At 44.6% G+C, this 21,981-nt stretch overlaps 3 protein-coding genes across 3 annotated transcripts; all 3 read right to left on the bottom strand.

The window, feature by feature from the left end:
* Positions 1-242: 242 nt before the first annotated feature.
* On the bottom strand, positions 243-4,018 carry aire (autoimmune regulator; the record flags this gene model as incomplete). The annotated part of the gene is made up of 12 exons (XM_084458254.1): positions 243-378; positions 596-682; positions 801-879; positions 1,317-1,453; positions 1,616-1,738; positions 1,842-1,911; positions 2,008-2,123; positions 2,220-2,356; positions 2,515-2,628; positions 2,777-2,842; positions 3,264-3,600; positions 3,872-4,018. The coding sequence occupies 12 exons, from the start codon at positions 4,016-4,018 to the stop codon at positions 295-297; spliced, it is 1,497 nt and encodes a 498-aa protein (XP_084314380.1). The 3' UTR covers positions 243-294.
* A 1,830-nt stretch (positions 4,019-5,848) lies between these two features.
* Positions 5,849-9,635, bottom strand: LOC311325399 (ras-related protein Rab-6B-like; the record flags this gene model as incomplete). The annotated part of the gene is made up of 8 exons (XM_084458091.1): positions 5,849-5,913; positions 6,318-6,384; positions 6,597-6,690; positions 6,830-6,941; positions 7,176-7,281; positions 7,834-7,887; positions 8,060-8,118; positions 9,566-9,635. The coding sequence occupies 8 exons, from the start codon at positions 9,633-9,635 to the stop codon at positions 5,849-5,851; spliced, it is 627 nt and encodes a 208-aa protein (XP_084314217.1).
* Positions 9,636-11,154: 1,519 nt separating this feature from the next.
* Positions 11,155-20,345, bottom strand: LOC311325536 (solute carrier organic anion transporter family member 2A1-like; the record flags this gene model as incomplete). Its single annotated transcript, XM_084458253.1, has 14 exons — positions 11,155-11,287; positions 11,385-11,508; positions 11,756-11,820; positions 12,078-12,250; positions 13,155-13,299; positions 13,710-13,929; positions 14,679-14,843; positions 15,011-15,086; positions 15,192-15,334; positions 16,316-16,414; positions 16,644-16,859; positions 17,030-17,192; positions 17,279-17,416; positions 20,295-20,345. 14 exons carry the CDS (start codon positions 20,343-20,345, stop codon positions 11,155-11,157), a joined length of 1,911 nt encoding a protein of 636 aa, XP_084314379.1.
* Positions 20,346-21,981: the final 1,636 nt, after the last annotated feature.

Below are 21,981 nucleotides of genomic sequence, written 5' to 3'. Positions count from 1 at the left end.
CAGTGTGAAAACCGTGAAAATTAAACCATCTGTTGTGACCGTTGATCCAACCTGTTCCAAGGATTAGAACTTGAAGATAGAGGGTAAGAAAGGACAGTGAGAGAGAGAGAGAGAGAGAGAGAGAGAGCGGGAGAGAGAGAGAGAGAGAGAGAGAAAGAGAGAGGATCAGAGAGAGTATGAAAGAGTATGAGACAAATGTGTGTGTGTGTGTGTGTGTGTGTGTGTGTGTGCGTGCGTGCGTGCGTTCGTTTGTTCCTGCATGCGTGTGTGCGCGTGTATGTGCGTGTGTTAGGATCATTGAAAGTAGCCCTGAGTATCTGCGAGAGGCCTGGAGATGTTGTGGAACGCCCACTGCAGGATCCCATCTATGGAGCCTTGCTGGAAGAGGAACAAAACAACTGAACCAATGACATAGTTTAGAACTAAACACGGATTTCATCACTTCAATCAGAGATACTCTGAATATGTGGGTTTGAAGGAAATGGAGATCTTTATCGTATCCTATCAGTGCACAACAGCAGGACCTATTCTGGTGGTTGAATGGGCTGAGATTGTGTTTACTTCCTTGTCTAGGATATAAATAAGGTCTATTCACCTCTCCTATGATGGAGTCTAGCTCGTCCTTGTGGAGACTGGGTTCTGAGAGAGAGGCGATCTGGTGAGTGTGTGGAGGCTGAATCGCCTACAGTACGAGAGCAGACAGGGGGGAGTGAAAGACAGCTTGGCTACATACAGGAAGTGCTGGCACACTCGCATTCGCACACACTTTTTCTTATGACACACACACGCACACACTTTACCTGTATGGCCTTGGATTCAGCCTCCCTGTCTGTAGAGCTGCCCCAGGGTGTAGTGCAGGATGTACAGATGGACCTCCCACTGTCAGAGAGAATGAAACGGTAGCCTACTGCTGCTGTAGCCTACATAGTGTAGTCATCCATTGGCCTCATTAGTAGGCCCAGCCATTAGCTAACAATAATGATCCCTGTGACTAGGAAACATTTGGTTAATGCACTTTATAGTAGGCCTATATATGTATGATTACAGATCCTAGATAGCAAGCGGATCTGGGCCATATACAGGCCAGATCTGGCCCTTGTGGCTTAGTTCTGGCCCATATACGGCCCAGATCCACTTGCTATCTGGGATTGATTGACCTCAATGTCTGCTCTCCAGTAGCCTAGGCCTACAGTTCAATGTCCGCAAACAAAAAAGCCCGCCGCCATTGACCAGCGGTGGACTGAACTTGACGTTGACGGCTGCCGTGGAGCAGCGTCCACAGTGATGCTGGGACGTTGCTGGACGATGGGACTTACGTGGAGAAGTGACAGTAGGTGTGGTAGCTCTCTAGACACTGCAGACAGTGAGTCAGGTCCCCTCCGCCGAGGTAGCAGACCCCACACACCCCGCCGCCACTCGCCACGGCCGGCGCCTGTCCGCCCGCGCACTGCCACTGCCGCGGAACAGGACAGACAAGGTCATTATCGCACCACAGACAGCTACTTAAAGGATGAAAAACTGTTGTAGATTAGGAAAAGGGCCATCAGCAATCGATTATGGCAAATATAATCAAAAACAAAAAACGACAACAACAAAAAAGAAGCAAGTTTGCCACCTGGTATCCCGCGCCTTGGCTGCTCTCGGTTGCCGTGACGCTGGAGAGCGAGGAGGCGAAGAAGGAGAAGTCTACGGTGGGGTTACTGGCGCTGCTCTCTGTCAGCTGGGGCTGAGCTGAGGCCTGGAGGAGAGGCAGGAGCGGTCAACAGTGATGATAGCAGCAAGAGTGAAAGGAGGCTAAACGGCCCGTTTGTCCTACAAACGACTCCCTGTTGAAAACCGACCTGAACAGATGCCTGCGTTCTTTCCTTCTTTGCTCTGTTGCCATGGCATGATCGACAGCGCCAAGTTCCACTGCGGATTAGAAGAAAAAGTGAAGCTCAGAAGTCAGAACCGCAATTTTGTTCGTCCGCCATAGTGCTGATACTGGGAGAGACCGAGTGTAGCTACCTGGGTATGGTGGTGAGTGGGGGGTCCAGACAGGCCAGGTGGAAGGCTCTTGGACAGCCATCACAGCAGATGAGTTCACCCCCGTCCTTACACACTCCACACTCGTCATCATTACGCTATACATGGATATACACACACACACACACACAGAAAACTATGGCACTCAGTAGGACACAGAGCCAGGGAAAATTGTTCAGTTGCATGCAACTTACTTCCAGAGTCCTGGCGTTGGGTTCCCCCTTGTGGTTAATTTTAACTCTTGCAACCTTTGACTTGAGTCTTGTCATGTCATCCAGTGTACCAGAGGCATAGAACTCACCGCCCACCTTGATGCACTTTTTGCCACTTACTGTCGAGAGTGAGACACCAAATCTACTTTAATGAATGAGGAAAAGGGATTTCTGCATATACTGTACTATAGACTCTTCATTGTCCATAGCCTATTTATATAAATTTATAGAAAATAATTCTCATTCAGAAATGTGATTTCAGTTGTAGGCTACTGACCAGGGCCAAACACCTGTTTGATGAGGATCTTCTCTCGGGCGCCGCAGCTGACCGGTAGCTCACTGGAGGACAGGGTGATGGCCCTCTGGACCGAAGTGGACACCGCCTGCACAGCTACCGAAGCCCGACATCACAACCGTGTGTGTGTTGTACGTGTCGGCGTCAACGCGTGTTTGAGAAAAGTCACAAAATCTTCATCACTCGTCATGTTTTGGAAAAGTCCACAAAATGATCATCATTCATCATAATCGTTGCTGATTACCGTTTCCAACCGGTATTTTGGAGACCACCGCACCTTCACTCCTCATCTTCCCCTTCCCTTGGCCCCCTGACGTGGAGACAGTAGAAGAGTGGACGGAACATGACTGAGGAGTGCTGTTACAGTATGTACAGTAGAGCTGGGTTCACATACAATTAGCCAAGATAGTTTTCAAGAGTTTTAGGATGTTTGTAGTTCTAGAATGCTGTTCTGGAACTAGATCCTTGACGATTTCTCACGTCAAATCTTAAGAACCGCAGTTTTAGAACTCGGAAGGCAGTTTAAAAAACATTCTATTCTAAAACTGTTAGAGTTGTATGTGAGCTTAAAATGTACAAGTAGGGACCTTATAGTAAATGGAGGAGAAGGCAGCAGCCAGAGAGGTTCAGGAAAGTATACTGACTGAGATACTTACAAGTTACTGTATGAGAGAACAGAGGAAGTACATTTGTGAATAAATAAATAAAAACTCAGCATGAAAGTTGTTTACCTGTGCTGCTGTTTCTCTTGGCGAGGTGTTGACTCTGAGAGCGGTGGTGGGTTGTCCTTGCCTCCCCCAGGCTCCTCTTCCTGCTGTGGGAGCCTCTGGTGGAGCCCCCCGGGGACGTCCTCCCCTGCCTGGAGCCCGAGCTGGACCCAGGGGCCTGCGGACTGGGCTGGAGGCTGGTGAGGAGGGCCTGCAGCCGGGGGTAGCTGTCCTGGTTGTAGTCCTTAGCCAGGCTGCTCCAGAACGCCTGGATGGTGCTCCTGCTCTGCTCCAGCAGCCTGGACAGGAGGTAGTACATGGCTTTGTGGATACCCTCCCTGCTCTCCCTCTCCAACGTCTCCTACAGGTGGATATAGCAAGCCGTTTTGGATTTTAACACTATGGGAAGCTGAAAATGACCAGGTATACAGTAACTACAGTAGATAAACTATACAAGTTTGCAATTGTTTCACTGTAGTGAATTATTGTACTCTATACTGCTGTGCTGTATAGAGTAATGTTATATGTATTGTTAACAAAATACAATAATGTTATATGTAATATTAACAAAATACAGTCGCTTATTATAATACACTAACACATTAAGACCACATTATGCCCCTGTAACTCACCTGAAGCAGCTGGTCACTGATGATGTTGCGGTCAGCCAACCCATGGACCAGAGGGAAGGGGTCATTAATAGCCATGGCGATGTCTGTTCGGAACTCCCTGAGCTGAGATCGAGGGTCATAATCCCCAAGAGCCTCCACTCTGGACATCACTCCCTTGTAGAACCTACTCTGTGTGTGTGTGTGTGTGTGTGTGTGTGTGTGTGTGTGTGTGTGTGTGTGTGTGTGTGTGTGTGTGTGTATGTGAGTAGGCCTATCTGTGTGAATACATAAGTGTGAGTTCTGTATGTGCTTGCTTTCATGTGCTGTGAGTTGTCTGTGAACACTGAGATTCTTGGTCTTTGGATTGTGTGCTCAGAATGAGAGGTGTGTCCATTCTACGAGACTGTAACTATTGTAAGTTGCTTTGGATATAAGCCTCAGCTAAATGACTAATGTAATGTATATGGTTTCTCCTTTCAGGGTGTTCAAATATTAGAGCAGGATATCTTGAATCATGTCATAATTGTGTGTATCACGTAGCCTACCAATATCGCACACACACCTAGTTTCAATGAAAAAAGTGTTTCTGGTTTCGACTTCAACTCACTCACGCATGCTTGCACACTCACACACAGACATACACATCCACCCGTACATAGACAAACGGGATTCTAACTAGACGACACCAGACTTGGAAAGTCCACAGTTATACTGAAGATCTGGAGGTGAGAGCTCCAACCTCCTCAGGGTCCATTTGTCCATTACTCTAACTGCTCTGTCGGTGTCCAGATGTCCCTCTGGAGGAGTAACCCAAGACGTGTCCACAACCAGGGGAATACCTGACTTATTACCCTTCACTGATTAAGGAACAGCCCTGGCCCAAGGGACAGACTTGAGGGGGTGAATGGAAACCTAACGTCACACCGACGCGCTCTCCATTCAAACAAGGTGCTTTCCAGCTCCAGTTTGCTTCCAAGCCGCCATGTTTGTCTGATATAGAATGGCCGCTACTGAGTCATGGTGACCCTCGTGACCACGTCCACAGTTCGCCGTGTTATTCACTCACCGTGTCACTCGCTTGCTTGAAGACTTGTCCGGAGGACCAGGAAGCCGCCTGAAACACCAACGCCACCAGACACGTTTGACAGAGACCATTTGCGACCAGTGAGTGTCGATGATCAGGAGAGTGAAGCCCTTTAATCTTCAATTTATTAATCATTAAACATTATTACATTATTCATACGGGTGAACAAGGACCACTTCTACAGAGGGACGTTCACGACATACATATTACATTATTATATACAGTGCAGTGCATTAAGGTGGATCTTTTGTGTATTACCGGGATGGGGAGGGCAGAGGGGTTGTGAAATACCATATTTCTTCTTCTTTTCTTTTTTTAACCACAGTACAGTTGTTCTATAAAAGTTACCCATAGAGAGTGCCACGATTTCACAGCTACTGTTTAAGGTGAATCTACTGTAAATTGACTCTTGTGGGAATATCAAATGAGATACATTTCATCATGAGATGCTAGATGCTATAAAACATTCTAAGATAGTGGACCTGTCCAGGGGAGAGACCCAGAGGACAGGCCAGAGATCAGCGTGCATGCGTGCTGCAGACATTCAGACATGGTCAGCCATCTTGGAATGGACCGCCCCACTAGTCTCCTTGTATGGTTAGGCGTCATTTTTGGTGCTTTCCCTTTTTATATATAAAAAATACAAAACATAACGGCGAAAAGAATCCAGTTTCATTCCATTTTTCTCCCTTTTTTCATTTTCTAAAACTTTTTTTTGTTTGTTTGTGTTTTCCCGCACTTACATATTGACAAAGTATACAATATTTTACAACTGAAGACTGAAATATAACACTTGATTTGTCCAATCAGATAGACATGGCCCATATCCAATTAGAAAAGTCAACTGGAAGCTAACCAGTAGGAAGCAACACAACAAGCCTATGATGTGAAGGTAGCTGTCCACCAGCTTAGCATTAACACGAGCACCCGCCCTCAGGGACAGAGGGTTCAGCTGGTTTGTCCAGCTTGATGTCAATCACTAGAAAGTACAGTTAAGGAGAAATTACATTAGGACATTAGGACAGTAAAACCATCATATAAATGAATTAGGACATTAGGACAGTAAAACCATCATACAAATGAATTCAGTCAACAAACAGCGGGTATTATTAAGTTCCCCTGTCACTGCACCCCCAAACACACACACACAAACACGCCCTGCCATAATCAATCCTGGCTTCCAGGGCATCGGGTGCTATACAGACATACATCCACTAGGGGGTGCCATGACCCATAGATTCAGTTCTATCGAGTCTATGAGTCACTAATGGCTGCTTCAGTACTCTGTTGTGTTGCATCAGTGCCAGCTCCTGCTATGAGTTAAAGAAAGCTGTTCTATTGGCAGCCTTGCAGAGTGATGAGTCACATGGTTCTAAAGGATACTGCCTTCAGGGTTGGCGTCATCCAAGCTCTCCATCCCAGGTAAGGCTGCCGCAACACGGCGAAAGAGCTAGAGGCAGAGAGACAGAGAAAAGAACCGAAGATGAAAGACAGAAAGAGTGAGAGATATAGGGGATTAGAGGATGAGGAGAGAGGGAGAGAGAGAGAGAGAGCTGTAAAACCGTAAAACCCCACTCAGAATGTAAAAAGCTTCTGCTCCAAGGAATTTAGAAGAGCCTGAACATCCATTTACAAAATTAACATTTTCACTGTGCCAGTCACCTGTTTGACATTGCAGCCTGTCTTGGCACTGGTCTCGATGAACATGACATTCAGTTCTTTGGCTCTTTGTTCTCCCTCCTCGATGGTTATTTGCCTGTTGGAGAATCCGACCACACCATGGCTTTTAGGAACGCACTGAGAATATGATACCTACAGTATCTACATTGTACTGTACAGCGCATGTAGAATGTAATAGCCTACATACAAAGGATTCACATGCATTGTATAGTTACCTCTTCTCTTCCAGATCTGTTTTGTTGCCCACTAACATGATAATGACATCACTTCCTCTCTCAGTCCTCACATCATCAATCCACTTACAGGTCTGCTGGAAAGAGTTCACATCTATGGAGAAAATCTTTAGTGAGAAGTGTTGCACACATGTGTGTGTGTGTGTGTGTGCCAGTGTGTGTGTGTGTGTGTGTGTGTGTGTGTGTGTGTGTGCCAGTGTGTGTGTGTGTATATATGTGTGTGCCAGTGTGTGTGTGTTTATCGTGTACTTTGTGTGTGTGCGCGCGCGTGTGTGCGTGTGTGTGAGACAGAGAGAGAAAGAGAGAGGCCGATTGAGAGCTCACTCACTCGTGATGTCATACACCACCACGGCGACCGTGGAGTCTCTTATGTAGCTGGGGATGAGGCTCCTGAAGCGCTCTTGTCCAGCTGTGTCCCAAAGCTGCAGTCTCACCTGCAGACAGGAAACACTGCTAGCTGAACCACACCCAGCCGAGGAGGCCAGCTAGTTCACAGGCTATAGGTGATGGGGTCAGAACATAGATGGGGTTCTAGAGTACTATACGGTGGTGCTGTCATTCTATAAAAACAAAAAATGTTGTAATACAGATCCAACTGTACCAACAGAAGAAAGAGGTTCCATATTGAGCCCTACAGTTCCGAATAGAACCCTTTTCAGCTCAATACGGAGCTCGGACCGGTTTAGAATCCTAAAGGTTCCCTATAGGACACCAGAAGGAATGCTGTGGAAACTAGGCTGGGTAATAAAGTGGTTGGTTTTATACAGGGTAGAACTTGGCGCAGCATGGACATGGAACACCTAGCACCTTAAAGCACAGCCAGATTAGAGCAGTTACGGCAGTGCAGGATACAGAGACAGACACTTGAAGTACGGTAGTGTTGTTAGTCCATAAAGAGAGCAGCAATTAATCTAATCTAATTATAAAATACTCAAATGAAATCATTCTGTGTGTGTTATTGTCAGTGCAAAGTCCAGGTTTCCTACTGTCCGGTCTTCCAGGTACATGGTCTTTGATAGGAAGTCAATCCCAATTGTTGCCTGTGAAGCAAAACAGGATCCTTGGTGTTACACAACTGGATGTCATCTTGGGAGCAAGTATGGAAATTGTGTCGAGTCTAATTTGAGAAATGATCGCACTTGTTCAAGCAAGTACAAACAAGTGTTTGAGCTAAGAAAGAAGCCCAAATACAAAGAACTGTCAAAAGCTCACCTGATATGTGTTGTCAAAGCTGTCATACATGAATCTGGTAATGAGAGATGTTTTCCCCACTGAAAGGAAACAGACAAGTGAATGAATTGCAGAGAACAAAATACTAATCCATTTCTACATCTACAACCAGTGTCGAAACAAGTCTGAAATCACACAAGTGAGACAACTTGATAGGTTTCAATATGATGCAATACTAAAATGTAGATATCCATGAATGTGGGAGAATAAGAATTGAAACACTGAAACATTGAAATGCCCCCCTTTGACCACCCGACACTCTGATCCCAAAAGCGAGGGTGTTCTTTACTGAGTAGCAAGGGTGATACGGAGAAAGGGGCTGATTCTGGACATGGCTGAGGTCAAAATCCCCAGTGCAGACAGAAATGGGTGATTCAGAGGGCTCTCTGGAAGGTGGCCATGATAGGCCTGACTTCAGCACCATGGACAGCAACATTAAAGTATCCTAGTGTATGGACATAGGACACCCAAAAAGCAGATTAGGTAGGCCTACATTCAAACATATATAGATGGACAACACAATGTATGCACACACACACACACACACACACACACATATATATATATATTATAACATTTACTCCCTGCTATAATTTGATTTAGTGGCCTCTATAGTAGGCTTCTATTGTCTTCGCTTCGTTTCCATTAGCATGAACTGAGGACAGGGGAAGGAGTTAGATGTCTGATGTCTGACCACGTCGGCTATCCAGAGAGGTTTATAGCGCTAAACCATTATTGATTAGTCCCCTGAATCTATGCCATATCAATCAGTATACGGCCATTGTTCCTTAAATAAACGAATATTTGGACAATAACACACTGATATGACACAAACAGCATTTCAACCAACTGTTATGATTTTGGACTGTCAAATGACGGAGACAGCGACTGCGAGGTTAGAATTCTAGAGACATCGCCAACCTGGGTGTGTCCCGAATTGGCACATGGGAGATGTTTATTAGGCTATACTATCTTAAACATAAGGGAAAAAACCGCAGACAATCGGAGAAATCTTTTCGATGTTTATCCAAACCAATAATCATCGATGTAACTGTTATTGAATGTACACATCATTTAGACAGTGCAAATCCTTCTGCCGGTCACTGCAGTAGATGAAAACATTTGTATCATTTCAATTTGTATCATCGGTTGTTCTAATATCATTGATGATAAAATGAAATAAACATGTTTTACATTGGAACCAAGCCCGAAAGATGCTTTTTTGCGAAATGCCGGAGAATAATTAAAGACAGGACCGCAATTAATGTGCCTGCGTTTTTTCCATGACTAATCAAAATCTCAACAGAAACGGATCGTGTCAGGAACCGGTAGATGGGCGTACTGTAAAGGCGTGAAATAAGTCACAGCCACTCAGTATATTTATCCTACTAAAAGTCAGACCCAAGACCGAGATATGGCCTTCAAGATGCGTTATAATGGTTTGGCTACTGTTAACCAACCCTTATTGGCCTTGAAGACTTCACTTACCGCTCTGCTCTCCTAAAAACACGAGTTTAAATTTCCTCAGAGGGTTCCCCAGATCACCTCCGGCGGACATGGTTACGGTGATGAAGCTCTATGGATTATAATACAGTATTTCGTATATAGACCCAGCGGTTCTTCAACTATCCGTGTGTGTGAGGGGGGGTCCTCTTCTGCTCACAGAATGATGGGAATGCAGCTGAGCGTCGTGTCAATTTGGTTTGACTGTGCGCCTGCGCGACTCACCTTTTTTCCATGTTCTCACCTTCTTTGCATATTCAGCATCAAAGTTATACCAACATCACGATTTATGATCAATTATTAAGAACTTTAAAATATTGTTTCCACACACGCACACACACACAAACACACACTGTGTACTTCTTGTGTAATTTGTAAATTGTGCATTTGTAGGCTAGTTAGCTGTGCCTCTCGGAGCTGGCAGCATCACGGTGACAGTACACTGTACTGTGACGAATACAAGAATAGGCCTATGTATCTGAAACACACACACACGCACGCACGCACGCACACACACACACACACACACACACACACACACACACACACACACAGATATGCTTTGAAATGTTAGTTTGAATTTTACTCACAGTGTTTAACAAACAGCAATAGCCAAAATCAAACATCAAGTGCACGGTGTCCTCTAAAACAGTGCAACACAATATGTGTCATGGCTGGTTCATCGTGATACGTCAAGTCCCCAGAATCTACACTCGAGTAAAAGTAGGCTAAAGTTACCTTACTGGAAAATGACTCAAGTAAAGTGAGTCACCTGTCTACTACTTGAGTACAATTCTTAAAGTATCTGATATTTAATGTACATAAGTAGGCATATCAAAAGTAATTTTCTGATATGAAATGTTCTTAAGTATTATAAAGTAAAATAAAATAGATACTGTCGAAAAACAAGCCTACCCATAAACCTACGATGCCATGCGGTAATAACTTATTCTGGAACAGGCTACTTCGTTTGGTATGTCCATGTTTTATTCTAATTCATAGCGACTGGAGAGGCTGTTCAATTCGGCATTTGTGTGACAAGCGAATAGAAACCAGGCTCTCCCCCGAGGAGAGCTTTGTGACACGAGGCTAGCTTTGAGAGCATTTGTTTGCACTTGATGTGATTAACCAATCTAACTTGCAAGCTGGCTTGCGACCTCCCTGATTCGCCAGACCTGCTACCAAATTCATTTTTTTTCCTTTCTTTCTTTTTTTGTAGTAACGAAGATGCTTAGGGGAAATGTAATGGAGGCAAAATATAGGCTACGTTTTTATTTTTATTTTTTATTTTAGGAAATGTAGTGGTGCAAAAGTGAAAGTTACCAGAAATAAAATAACTCAGGTAGGCCTAGTCTACTTCCAAAAACGACTTAAGTAGGCTACTGTAACAAATACTTCGTTACAATACACAATAAAATCCCTTATCTTGAAAGCAATTATATTACAAATATTCTAAATTATAGTACAAAACATATTACACAACATAGTAAAGTCTAGGAGTCAAAATACTACAGTACATTTTGGTCCATTATATGCCATCACATGGTGGCCTCCCATTCCTGGTGGCGATCTCCTCAGACAGGCCCCTCTGGCTGCATGTCTAGCTTCTTCTCCAGGCTCAGACCAGAGGTGTGCTGGGCCCTCCAGCTGGCCAGGGCCAGCAGCACAATCCCCAGGCCTTTATAGCCCACCTGCAGCCCAAAGTACCTGGGAGAGGACACAGAATCCCCCAGGATGTAAAGCACATATTGAGCAATGAAGGCCGTGGTTGAATACCAAGGGCCGCCAAAACGAGTGGGCTTACCTGTTCCGAAGAATGTTGCTGTCATAGTAGCCACAGGCTCCTAGTTTATTACCGCAGGCCGGTTTCCACCAGATACAGGAGTAGTCGATGACCTGTCCAAACAGAGCCGGGGCAGGCAGCCAGGCTGGGGCACAGCGAGAGGGGCATTCATAACATTCAGCTTGGGTTTTTTCAAAAACAATTCATAGTACAGCACAGTGAATGTATATGGTTGAGGACCTTGGCATGTTAGCGTTAGCATGCTCCTGGCGATCCGAGACCCAAAAGACCCCAGGACAATATGGTACTTTGTGGTCCAGCAGTCAGATGTTTCATCAAAATGTATTTCTTCATTATCAGGGTGCTACGACACCTGCGGTTTTTGATCTTACCTAACATTTTTATCAGCAGGAGCTGGACTCCGATGGCAAAAGATTTCTCCTCCTGAGAGACAGTTCTGAAGAGGAAATCACATGTAAATGAGAATGGCCATCCTCACCTCCCAGTCTTCCTCTTTCCCCTCCTTCAACCTCCTCCTGCTCCTCCTCCTCCTCCTCATCATCATCTATCATCATCTTCATCACCATTATCACCTCAATCATCATCATCACCAGCCCCATCATTATCCTCATCACCATCATTCTTAACAATCATCATCATCATCACCACCACCTTCATCATCATCATCATCATCACCATCATCATAATGAGTACCTGAGCACCATCATGAACATGGGGTTATGAGACAGACTGCCGATGAAGCCAGCGACACCGATCAGCAACGTGGCGGGCAGGAGGAGGTGGGAGCAGCTCTTGGCACAGGAGCCAGGGTGGGCACTGCCCATGCCGGCCCCAGCAGTGGGCACACAGCTGCACATGGTGTAGTTCTGTTCGGAGGGAGGATTGAATGTCTTACTGAATCTTACTGAATGAGCCATAACTGTAAGTACCTAAGTCGTAATCATTTAAAATATAATGATGTTATCATTGCTGATTTTGACGTTATTGTTAATATTGTTATCCCATCAGGGTAGCTAATCAGCAGTGAAACTCAGCAGTCCCAGCTAAATACACATGCTTGCTTTCTGTAGTCAGTATGAATCTAGTGCTTGTTGTGATAGTTTCGTGGTAGTGTATTTTAGTTTCCTAAATTAACTTTTGTCCTACTGATATAATTCCTGAACTTGTGTCCTACTGATATAAGAAGGGTTGTGTTCGGCACTGTAAGTGCAAAAAAGCTGCATTAGACTGCACAGCCCTCTGTTACTATGAAGGGGGATGCTGAATAGAATTTCACATGATAAACCCTCGGTCTGAGCAGTTATCACTTATTGTGTCTTGAATTGTAGCTTCTGAATTTCCTAATTCAAATTCTGAATCATAAAAAATGCTCCAGTAACAGGCAGTCTGTACATTCTAACAGGCATGACAGGATGAGTGCCAAATTGAGATAAGGTAGGAGGTCTGAGATAGGATGGGAAACTCCATGAGTTTAGTCATTGCTATTGTAATAGGAAGATAGGATTTTTCCTATCTTTGAAACTTAAGTTAGGAAACATTTTTCTGTCATATCAAAAATCCCAAATTAATCCCCTAAACTGAGAAAAGATAGGATTTCAGTCTTAGGGAGTACCTGTAATGAGGCCCCTGGACTCTTAAAACAAACAATGCCTACCATTGTGCCCTTGAGCAATGCACTTAACACTAGCTCATAACATCAAGGGGTGCTGGTCATGCTGGTCATGCTAGTTATCACTGGTCAGTTCAGGGGGATTAATAAAGTACATCTACCTGGACTCTGTGAGGGTTGTGTGGGTCCATGGTGAGACTGGTACAACCAGCTTGGCAGGGAGAGATGTACTCTGTGTTGTCCTCTCCACACACTGGGTTGAAGTTTAACACACAGGAGCAGTTGGAGTTGCAGAAAGCAAGTGACCTGTGAGAAAACCCCCCAGCTATTTTAAGCTAAAAAATATGAATATGCATCAACGATAGAACAGAACGGGACAACCTGATTTGCCAGTCGGCCATTAGATTACATGGGCTTTGGTTTTAGTTCCAGTGTGATGTCACAGTGCAAAGCAGGGATACAGTGTCTCAGAAGCATGTAGATATTTGCCACAGTAGGTCAAGGTATGCAGTAAGGTCAGCCCACAGTAAGCACACTGTGCAGGACTACAGTGGGCGTTCTATAAAAAGGATGTGACTGAGAGGCAGCATGGAGGCCGTGAATTATTCAGAGTTCGGGGTATGTGCTGCTGCCACGAGAAAAGGAACCGTAGCACAGACGTGTCACAGAATGATACAGTGATATTTGCTTAAGCCTTCCAGGTCCGTCCTGCACACCTATTGGTCCCCCGGTCCTGCGTGTTGCCGTGGTCAGTGTTGACCCCCGCCACGTGCTGAGTGGAACAGCCCATGAAGAAGAGAGGCCCATAGAACAGCATAGAGAGGGTGAGAGGTACCAAACACAGCAGGAAGAAGGTCCGCAAAGAGGGGCGAGCCCACTTCACCACCAGCCCACCCAGAAGCAGGCCCACAGCAGCTGTGGGCACGTTGATGACCCCTGTGGAAAAGGTGGAAGATAATTAGATTCATGCAGAGCTCCATAATTATAGATGCATATTTGTATGTGTGTGTGTGTGTGTGTGTGTGTGTGCTCGCGCGCATGTACTTGTGTGTCTGTGTGCGCGTACGTGTGTGTCTGTGTGCGTATGTGTGCTTGTGGTGTGCGTGGATGTGTGTGTGTGTGTGTGTGTGTTTGTGTATGTGTGTGTGTGTGTGTGTGTTAGGTCATTCACAGCTACTGAATTTTAGTAGTCGATTAACGTTTACCTCGATTATTTTTTTCCCCCAATAACAATGGTCAACTAGAAATGGTGCTCAGAGAGCAAAGACCTCCGCCCCTGAATGAATTTGGTGGCTCTGTGCATGCCAAAATTGAATGGGTTCTAGATTGGCCCATGCTACACCTCTCCACCGAGTGTGAAAAGCAATTTGGTAGTTTTTGCGAAATCCTAGTCCCAAAAATGAATTTATTTATTTATTTATTTATTTATTTATTTATTTATTTATTTATTTATTTATTTATTTATTTATTTATTTATTTATTTATTTATTTATTTATTTATTTATTTATTTATTTATTTATTTATTTATTTATTTATTTATTTTGTTTTTTTATAAAACGACTAGTCAACCAGCAATGCACAGGGTCGACTAGTGGTTTAATACTAGTGGTTTAATCGACTAGTCTGTGAAACCCCTAGTGTGTGTTTGTGTGTGTGTGTGCTGGTGTGTGTGTGTGGTCCTGACCAATGAGGACACTGCTGTAGGCCACGGTGGTCCCGTACTGGTGCTCCAGGAACTTGCTGAGAAAGGTAGCGAGGCCAGCGATGGAGGAGGCGAAACAGCACTGGGACAGAACCAGCAGCATGAAGACGGGACGCAGCAGCATCCTCACCAGGAGTCCCGGGAACACTGACACACACACACACACACACACACACACACACACACACACACACACAGATAATTAACTTTCAAACACACATTTTTTGTACTTTCATATTTAAAAATATCAGCTAAGACAAACATACCGTACCGTATGATCAGCTCACAAACGTGAATTGAAGAAAGTGACTTACTCTTTAAGAAGTCAATCAGGGAGGTCTCTGATTTCTTTTGGCCATCTTTCAAAGAGTCATCTTCAGTCCCGGGCACCTAACCGAATAGTAGTTAATATGGTTACAAGACCATATGGACAGGCGTGTCAAATTTTACAAAGCCCCCACGCCAAGTTTGGACATGTGCGGTTGGCCGACCTACTTTAGAGGACTGGACCCTGGCATCAGTGAAGAAGAAGAAGTAGGGAATGGAGGCCAGAGCCAGACATCCGGAGGAGACCAGCATGCCCATCCACCAGGCCCCCACCCAGCGAGGGTCAGACGGATCCAGGTCCGTAGGACTGCCTGGGGGAGGGATGGAGAGAGGGATAGGTGTGAGAGGACATAGGAGGGTGTGAAGGGCAGGGAGGTAGAGCGGCCGGTAGCTCAGGAGGTAGAGCGGCCGGCTGGGCATCGCAAGGTTGCCGGTTCGATCCCAGGTTCCAGAGTGTGCTGTCGGGTCCTTGAGCAAGTCACTGAACCCCCAAAAATCCCTCACATGCAGTACCATGCGGAGTTTGCATGTTCTCCCCATGTTCACAAGGGTTTCCAACTTAAAAATACAAATACAAAAAAACATGGAGAAGAACAGATCGCTAACGTTGTCCGTCCCTGACGAATACAGACAGGAGCACTTGGTTGGTCCCCGGGTGCGTCTCATGCACGCTGCCTACTGTCCTCTCCCGGCTACCCTTGGAGGAAGGACAACGGGATGGGTTAAGAGCAGAGGAGAATTTCATCAGTGGACACTCCTGTCACTGTGTGTGTGTGTCTCGGCGTTGACACCTCATCGCTGTGTGAAACCACCATATGACAATAAAAGTTGTTTGTTTAGTTTTAGGGTGCAGGTGAGGAGGAAGGATAGAAACAGAGAGGGGTGGGATGGAGGATGGGGTGGGTGGGTATAAGGATGGAGGATGGGGTGGGTGGGTATAAGGATGGAGGATGGGGGGGTGGGTATAAGGATGGAGGATGGGCTGGGTGGGTATAAGGATGGAGGATGGGGGGGGTGGGTATAAGGATGGAGGATGGGGTGAGTGGGTATAAGGATGGAGGATGGGGTGGGTGGGTATAAGGATGGAGGATGGGGTGGGTGGGTATAAGGATGGAGGATGGGGTGAGTGGGTATAAGGATGGAGGATGGGCTGGGTGGGTATAAGGATGGAGGATGGGGTGGGTGGGTATAAGGATGGAGGATGGGGTGAGTGGGTATAAGGATGGAGGATGGGGTGGGTGGGTATAAGGGGGAGAAATGAGCAGTGAAATGATAGTTGAATAGTGACACACCTCCTTCTATCTTGTCCACATCCACATAGATCCTCAGCATCATGGACCCCAGCAGGTAGCCAAAGGCAGGTCCGAACAATGAGAGGGAGAACAGGATGGCTGGAACACAACAAAAATGTATGTTAAATAAAATATAAAAAAAACAGTAAAAAAAACAGATAGACACAAGTTATATTGAATTGAAAGATATTGAAAGAAATTTGAATTAAAATGTACATTTATTTGAGTTTATTCAAAAGAAGTTAAAAAAATTTACTTACATTTTAATTCAATTTTTAATTTTAATTTTAATTATGTAACATTAATCATTATCAGCTGGGTACTCCACCTATGTAAAGAGCCGAGTTGCCCGGCCCGGCAAAGTCGTCCACATACGAGATGCCAAAAGGCTGGATGGGCACAGAGCCGATGCCGAACATCACTTGGCCGGCTGCCAGGATCAGCCCCTGGGTCCTAGCCTCTGAAGAGTGCCCTCTGTCCTCCTGCCGACACATCAGGTGGGTGGACGAGTTCGCCCGGGACACACACATGTCCCACGACTCCCCTGCCACGGGCACAGGACACACAGTTATCTGATTGCTTCCGCACGTCCTGTACCTTTACAGCCCAACACAAGTGTTTGCTTGCTGTGATTTATCACTAAAATGACTAAAGTATGAGAAGTACTAGTGGTATGACAGTGACCAGAGAAATAAACTGTACTGTGTCTCTTACCAGCAGACACAGATTGATACTGGTAGGGCTTGGACAGGAAGTGAGGGAGGGCCAGAGTTGCAGCAGCGCAGGACATGACCAGGCCCCCCAGACCAATGAAGCGAGGCCGGTTGACTCTGCTGCCAAAGTAGCTCACAAACACCACCAGTACAATGTTCCCCACCTGCAGGACAGGATACAACATGAGGCGCTTTCAATTGTCCAGTGTCTTCTGCAGAGTGACCAGCTGGGGGCGCTGTGAGCCTATACCTCGTGCAGGGAGGAGACGGTGCCAATATACATGCTGTTGAAGCCAAAGCGCCGCTCAAAGGTGGTGATGCAGCTCTTGAAGTAGGCGCTGTGCAGGAGCTGGCTGAGCTGCAGCAGGCTGTGACACAGCACAAAGACCTGGAGGAGGGAGTTAAGGTTAGGGGAGCTTTCTGGTGCACACCTGCTGATACCTGTCCGGTGATCCTGAGATCGACTGTAATTAATTAATTTAATTAATTAATTACAGGACCTCAACGGGTCTTTAATATGCCACGCGGCAGGTGACACCCAAGTACACACATGTGAGCGGTGGGACACAGAACACACACACACACACACACACACACACACATGCAACTTCAGGAGTCGCAGGTGGAATTTGTCCTCTGCATTTTTCCCATCCAAGCTATCCTCCTCCAAGGGCAGCCAGGAGCCTGGAGACCAAGTCCAAGTGCTGAGTCCAAGTCCTGATCAGGAACAGACTGAAGAGCGTCTGCACACTGCTGGGATCGAACCCGGGATCCCCAGCCAGCCCCTCTACCACCCAAGCTACTCTCTGGAGTAGTTCACTTTTCATGTGCATGAATGCATTGTACTTAACTGCACTTTGACTTAAAAGGTGTGATGTCCTGGTAGGGCACAGCGTTCCTATGTTCTTGTCCGTGTGCGTGAGCTATTTCATCTCTGGTGTTGTAGCTTTTGTCTACGTCCTGCTGTGGCTGAAGAATGGAGGGAAATGTTTTTGATCTGCTGAACAAAGTGTTTGCAGACAAAAGATTTGGGAGACCAATGCAGCTAAATTTGTTTTGGTCTTTTGTCTTCTAAGGCCCACCTCGCATGAAGAAAAAAAACACTTTCCTCTCATAATCATGTTTACCTCCGCCTGGATGAAGTCCCGGCAGGAGGTTATGTTTTCGTTGCTTTGTGTTTGTCTGTTTGTTTGTTTGTCTGTCAGCAGGAGTACACAAAAACTACCACACCAATTTTCATGACACTTGGTGGAGGAGTGTAGCATGGACCAAGGAATAATTCATTACATTTTGGAGCTGATCCGAATCACGGGTCTCAATAATCCACAAATTATTTTTCCATTTGGTTAACATTGCAAGATAAGACACTTGATCTTGTTATATTATGCGCCACAGTGCTATCTGGTGTTTATTTTTGATATTGCGAGATATTGTGAGGCATTTGGTGGATCTACAAGACATCATTCTCTAAACTAGAAAAGCCCACTCCACTTACACATTCAACAACTGTACATGCTGACAACATGCATCATGGGCCGAGGTTTGTGCTTCCGGGTGCCCTTCTAGTTTTTTTTTGTTTTTGTAGTGTTACACATACAGTCCAGATTTTGGTACCATCAAAGGTGACCAAAAATATTGTTATTTTGGTCTTCCTACATGTGTCTAGTTTATATTTTGGTATGATAACCATTAGTTAAGCTCATAGCTAGCTACAGTAGATGAATGCTGTCAGTTCTGTCATATCTAGCTCAGAGAGCAGAGCTGAAGAGTACCCGTTCAGCTGACCCCAGCTGTGTCAACCCAGCTAAACAAAAAAATAATAAATAAATAAATAAATAATAATAATAACAATGAATAAACTGCAACAGTGATGCACCACCACATGTATTTTTGACATTTGTCGGCAGCCTAATGTCACTGTACATGCTGACGACATGCATTCATGGCAGTCTCATTCTAGTGTCTAAATGTGTTATTAGAAATAACACTCCTAGGGCTTTTCAGCAACACTTTATAATACAGTCAGACTGTGTATCTTACTGGCATCTTACCAGTTTCTTACCATGTCAATCTCCTTCTTTACCATGTAATTTCCTGGAAATTATATAGTAAATAAAAATAATTTCTGGCTACCAGTTCTAAGGGATCATCACCATGTAATTTCCTAATAATTCCCGGTTCTTACTGGTACTTATATGTAATGTAGGTACACTGCTGTACAGAGTATTTTTCTAAATTTACAGTGTAAGAATTACAGGGTAAGTGTTGTGCTTGCAGAGAATGGATGGAAAATATATAAATTATGGAAAATTAAATGGTTTTATATGATATTATTATTATTTATATGATATTATTATTAATGAAAGTATTTATCCCAGTAAGAACAGGAAAATAATCGGAGTTACACTGTAATTTCTGGGAATTAATTGGGGGCTTACACCCTAAAATACATATAAGTACCAGTAAGAACCAGGAGTTATTAGGAAATTGCATGGTAATGATCCCTTAGTACCAGTAAGAACCAGAAATGTATTTTTATTTAACCTAATTTCCAGGAAATTAACTAAGGAGATGTACATGGTAAGACGCCGTTAAGATGTTGGTAGCCTATGACACGGGTTGTATTATAAAGTATTACTTTTCTCCTGTGTGAATGCCAAGTAAAGCACCATTTTAAGTCAATAAGCTACAAGGCTGGAGATGCTATTACATATGAATGTTTTCATATTGACCCTATTAACATTCTGGTACCACTAATGGTTGGACCAAAATCTGGTTTGGCCCCTGGACTACATGTTTTGCATTAGGTTTGCATATCGTGCATCAAAGGGTTAACTGTGTATCCTTATAAATGTATGTGTATGTGAATGAAAGATAAAACACATTGGAGACATATTCACTGTTTGTAAGACCATTGGTTTCCAGAAATGTTGTCTAGAAAGAAAAAGAAAAAAGAAAAAAAAGAAATCCAGTAGACTAATCAGGGTTTGGTCATTCTACATGGGGGTACGTTTGTTTATAGAGTGATTACTACTGTATCAGTTTGTTTGTATTGCATTGTTACAGTACAGTGACATTGAAGGAATGACCTGTGACACCGATGGATGTCTTGTATAATGCATTCTTTAAATAAGAGAAGTCACTTACTGATAAAGCACATTAAACATAAATCACTGATAACAGTAAAAACATTGTTTTGTGACCATGGACAAAAACCTAACTCCATCTCTGTATATATATAATGAATACTATTATACAGCACATACCTTAATGTTACAGGATCCAGCAGTTTCTGACTTCTCTTTTTTCTCTGCCATTCTTACAGTTTGTGGTGCCCACTTCAACCAAGCAGGTAATGCTTTTAAACTCTGGTGTGTGTCGTTGTCAGGGAAGGATTGGAGCGTGTTGGGCGGCCACATCCTCCACGTTAACCCTTTGATGCCGAAGCACAACATGTACAGTTCAGTCCATTATCTCAGTGAGTGAATGTTCAGGCAGTGAAAACAGATCAGGCAGACTGTGAATTTGCTGGTACAGTACGACTCGAGACTTGGTGTTTTATTATCTATTAAACAACACGTTCATCCCAGTCAACTGCAGTTAACTGAAGCTATGACTTACTTAGCCTACATATAACATTTAGGCCCCATTTACACAACAACGGTCCCTGCATAAAACTGCAAACTTTTTTGCGGTTTGGCCTTTCGTTTAGGTTACATGACAACAGCGTTTTGGGGGCCTGAAAACATAAACTTTTGAAACCCAGTTCCAGAGTAGAATCTTTTAAAAACGCCACCCTTACTGGAAATACGCAATTCTTGTGGAAAAAGGTGACAACACGAATGCGCGAATTGAAGAATATTAGGGGCCTATAGCCTACTTTACTGCTCACAGCTCAGTGTAGGCGAGAAATGAAAGAAAACACAATAACTATAGGGGATATGGAAGAAGTTTGTTTATTTATAAAATGATACAAATTATATTTGTTATGTGTGAGGCTCTCCATGTTCTCGTGCTGGACCATGGCAGGGTCTGCTTCTTTTAGCAGGGCTTCAGCATTCTGAAAGACACAATCACAAACCATGCCACTTATACTGTAGCAATATCATACATTGTTTAATGACAGTTACAGATTATTTCATGCCAGATGTCATTTGGGAAGGCTTTGTTGTAAACTGGAAAAGGACAGGCACTTTCAAAGTTTGTACTTGCAGGTGATTGGATGAACCATTTTTCTATCATGGGGTAGTCCTGTCACATGCTGTTGTCACACCTAGACCACGTCGGGCATTGCTGATCACAGCCTGGTACGGCAACACCACCGCCCATGACAGGCACGCCATCCAGAGGGTGGTGAAGACAGCGCAGAAGATCATCGGTGTGGAGCTCCCAGCCATCGAGGATCTCGACAACCAATGCTGCTGCAGGAAGGCCATCTCCATCAGAAAAGACACCAACCACCCCGACTACCACCTGTTCACACCATCTCACCAGAGAGACAGAAGATGGCTGAGTATCAGGACTGCGAAGGACAGGTTCCACAATAGCTTCTTTCCTGACGCGGTCCGCAAGCTCAACAGCCAACAACTGCAGTAGACTGACCCTGAAGACACCCCCAGGTCAGACCCTCCCCCCCACGACCCATTACCTCCCCCCACCACCCCTGGACCAGTCTCTCAATCCCACTCCCCATGTTATTTACCTTCACACAACACATCAATATCCTTGGAAAAGTTCTATTATTCAACTATTCCAAAGTTAAAGTATGCGGGAAAGTATGCATGATTCTATCATGTGTGATCATGAATTTATTTGAATTCAGCTTCTTTCAATCGGTTAACACTTCAGTTCAAGCAGGTATGCACACCCATACAGTCACCTGAACCTAGACTGCTTGATCCACTGTTTCAGAAAGCATCATTTAAGCACATGCAGATCAATGAACCAGAGGAG

Source organism: Borostomias antarcticus (genome assembly GCF_949987555.1).
Source record: "Borostomias antarcticus genome assembly, chromosome: 24".
Classification (NCBI taxonomy): Eukaryota; Metazoa; Chordata; class Actinopteri; order Stomiiformes; family Stomiidae; genus Borostomias; species Borostomias antarcticus.
This window is presented reverse-complemented; position numbering and strand designations above follow the sequence as displayed.